This window comes from Buceros rhinoceros, unplaced genomic scaffold (genome assembly GCF_000710305.1).
Source record: "Buceros rhinoceros silvestris isolate BGI_N320 unplaced genomic scaffold, ASM71030v1 scaffold19394, whole genome shotgun sequence".
Taxonomy (NCBI): Eukaryota; Metazoa; Chordata; class Aves; order Bucerotiformes; family Bucerotidae; genus Buceros; species Buceros rhinoceros.
This window is the reverse complement of record NW_010407871.1, coordinates 1-3,248: the sequence shown is the minus strand read 5'-3', so window position 1 is coordinate 3,248 and position 3,248 is coordinate 1. Positions and strand designations below refer to the sequence as shown.

The window sequence follows — 3,248 nt, the reverse complement described above, 5'->3', positions numbered from 1 at the left end:
GTCGGGGAAGGACCTCGCCGAGACAGAGGCTGTGAGGAGGTTCCTGCAGGGCAGCGACTGCATTGCCGGCGTCTATGTGGAGGCAACCAAGGAGAAGCTGAACGTCTACGAGGCCATGAAGAGGAACCTGCTGAGCCCCAGCACCGCCGTGATCCTCCTGGAGGCCCAGGCAGCGACCGGGTTCCTGATCGACCCGGTGAAGAACCGGAAGTTGTACGTCAATGAGGCTGTGAAGGCTGGTGTCGTTGGGCCTGAGCTGCACGAGAAACTGCTCTCTGCTGAGAAGGCTGTCACGGGGTACAAAGACCCGTACTCAGGCAACACCATCTCCCTCTTCCAGGCCATGAAGAAAGGACTAATTGTCAAGGAGCACGGCATCCGCCTGCTCGAGGCCCAGATCGCCACCGGTGGCATCATCGACCCCGTGCACAGCCACCGCCTGCCCGTTGAGGTGGCCTACCAACGGGGCTACTTTGATGAGGAGATGAACCGGACCCTCTCTGACCCCAGCGATGACACCAAGGGCTTCTTCGACCCCAACACACAGGAGAACCTCACCTACCTGCAGCTGAAGGAAAGGTGCATCGAGGATCCTGAGACCGGGCTGTACCTGCTGCCGCTGCGGGAGCCTGAGAAGCCGACAGTGGTGGAGACCACCCATGTGTACACCGAGGCGGAGACAAAGAAGGTGTTTGAGGAGACACAGGTGGACATTCCTGTGGGCAGCAGGGCAGGCTCCTCCATGTCGCTGTGGGAGATCATGCACTCAGACCTGCTGCCTGAGGAGCAGCGGAAGCAGCTCATGGAGGAGTTCCAGTCAGGACGCATCTCCAAGGAGCGCATGATCATCATCATCATCGAGATCATCGAGAAGACTGAGATCATCCGGCAGCAGAACCTCACGTCCTATGACTACGTCCGGCGCCGCATCACGGCTGAGGACCTCTATGAGGCCAAGATCATCTCTCAAGACATCTACAACCTGCTGAAGCAGGGCTCCAAAACCTTCCGGGAGCTTCTGGACGTGGAGACTGTCTGGAAGTACCTCTATGGGTCAGGTTGTGTGGCTGGCATCTACATCCCGTCTTCCAAGCAGAAGCTCAGTATCTACCAGGCACTGAAGAAGGGGCTGATCAACTCTGAAGTGGCCCGCTCCCTCCTGGAGGCCCAGGCTGCCACTGGCTTCATGATTGACCCCACCAAGAATGAGATGCTGACCGTGGACGAAGCCGTCAGGAAAGGCGTGGTGGGGCCTGAGATCCACGACCGGCTCCTGTCCGCAGAGAGGGCCGTGACTGGCTACAGGGACCCATACAGTGAGCAGAAGATTTCCCTTTTCCAGGCCATGAAGAAGGACCTCATTCCCAGCGAAGAGGCCCTCAAGCTCCTGGACGCCCAGATCGCCACCGGCGGAGTCATTGACCCACACCTGGGCTTCCACCTTCCCCTGGAGATGGCCTACCAGCGGGGCTTCATCAACAAGGAGACCTACGACATGCTGTCTGAGCCCAGCGAGGTGCGGAGCTACGTGGACCCATCCACGGAGGAGAAGCTGAGCTACACGCAGCTCCTGAAGCGGTGCCGGAAGGACGAGGGCAGCAGGCTCCTCCTACTCCCGCTCTGCGATACGAGGAAGCTCACCTTCCGCGGGCTGCGGAAGCAGATCACCGTGGAGGAGCTGGTCCGTTCGCAGGTGATGGATGAAGCCACAGCCCAGCGCCTCCAGGAGGGCCTCACCTCCGTTGAGGAAGTCTCCAAGAACCTGAAGAAGTTCCTGGAGGGCACCAGCTGCATTGCTGGCGTCTTTGTGGACTCCACGAAGGAGCGGCTCTCTGTGTACCAGGCCATGAAGAAAGGGATCATCCGGCCAGGCACCGCGTTTGAGCTCCTGGAGGCGCAGGCAGCCACGGGCTACGTGATTGACCCCATCAAGGGCCTTAAGCTGACGGTGGAGGAGGCTGTGCGGATGGGTATTGTGGGCCCCGAGTTCAAGGACAAGCTGCTCTCTTCTTAGCGGGCGGTCACCGGCTACCGGGATCCCTACTCTGGGAAGCTCATCTCTCTCTTCCAGGCCATGAAGAAGGGGCTGATCCTGAAGGACCACGGGATCCGCCTGCTTGAGGCTCAGATTGCCACTGGCGGCATCATCGACCCTGAGGAGAGCCACCGCCTGCCCGTGGAGATCGCCTACAAGAGGGGCCTCTTTGATGAGGAGATGAACGAGATCTTGCTGGACCCCAGTGATGACACCAAGGGCTTCTTTGACCCCAACACGGAGGAGAACCTCACCTACCTGCAGCTGATGGAGCGGTGCATCACCGACCCAGAGACTGGCCTCTGCCTCCTGCCCCTGAAGGAGAAGAAGCGGGAGAGGAAGACCTCCTCCAAGTCCTCCGTCCGCAAGCGCAGGGTGGTGATTGTCGACCCGGAGACAGGCAAGGAGATGTCAGTGTACGAGGCCTATCGTAAGGGCCTCATCGACCACCAGACCTACCTGGAGCTGTCGGAGCAGGAGTGCGAGTGGGAGGAGATCACCACCTCCTCCTCTGACGGTGTGGTGAAGTCCATGATCATTGACAGGCGCTCAGGGCGACAGTACGACATCGATGATGCCATCAGCAAGGGCCTGATTGACCAGTCGGCCCTGGACCAGTACCGCTCAGGCACCCTCTCCATCACTGAGTTCGCAGACATGCTCTCCGGCAACATGAGTGGCTTCCGCTCGCGGTCGTCCTCGGTGGGATCCTCCTCCTCCTACACTGTCAGCCCGGCCCCTGTGCGCACGCAGGTGTCCATGTGGAGTGCCCCGAGCGAGGAGACGGGGCCAGTGGCTGCCAGCCTGGACACGGACACCCTGGAGAAGGTCTCCATCACGGAGGCCATGCGCCGCAATCTGGTGGACAACATCACGGGGCAGAGGCTGCTGGAAGCCCAGGCCTGCACCGGCGGCATCATCGACCCCAACACGGGGGACAAGTGTTCGGTCGCCGACGCAGTGAGCAAGGGCTTGGTTGACAAGATCATGGTGGACCGCATCAACCTGGCGCAGAAGGCCTTCTACGGCTTTGAGGACCCGCGGACCAAGACAAAGATGTCGGCGGCGCAGGCACTGAAGAAGGGCTGGCTCTACTACGAGGCTGGGCAGCGGTTCCTGGAGGTGCAGTACCTGACCGGGGGCCTGATCGAGCCCGACGTCGAGGGCCGCGTCTCCCTGGACGAGGCGCTGCAGAAGGGCACCATTGACACGC

The 3,248-nt window shown here is 60.8% G+C and overlaps 1 protein-coding gene across 1 annotated transcript in view; it reads left to right on the top strand.

The window, feature by feature from the left end:
- The window catches only part of PLEC (plectin), a gene marked incomplete at its 3' end in the record, with an annotated part of 8,018 nt that extends 4,774 nt beyond the window's left edge, over positions 1-3,244 (top strand). The window contains 1 exon segment of the mRNA XM_010134672.1: positions 29-3,244. Coding sequence (XP_010132974.1) covers positions 29-3,244 — 3,216 coding nt within the window.
- Between the last annotated feature and the right edge of the window lie 4 nt (positions 3,245-3,248).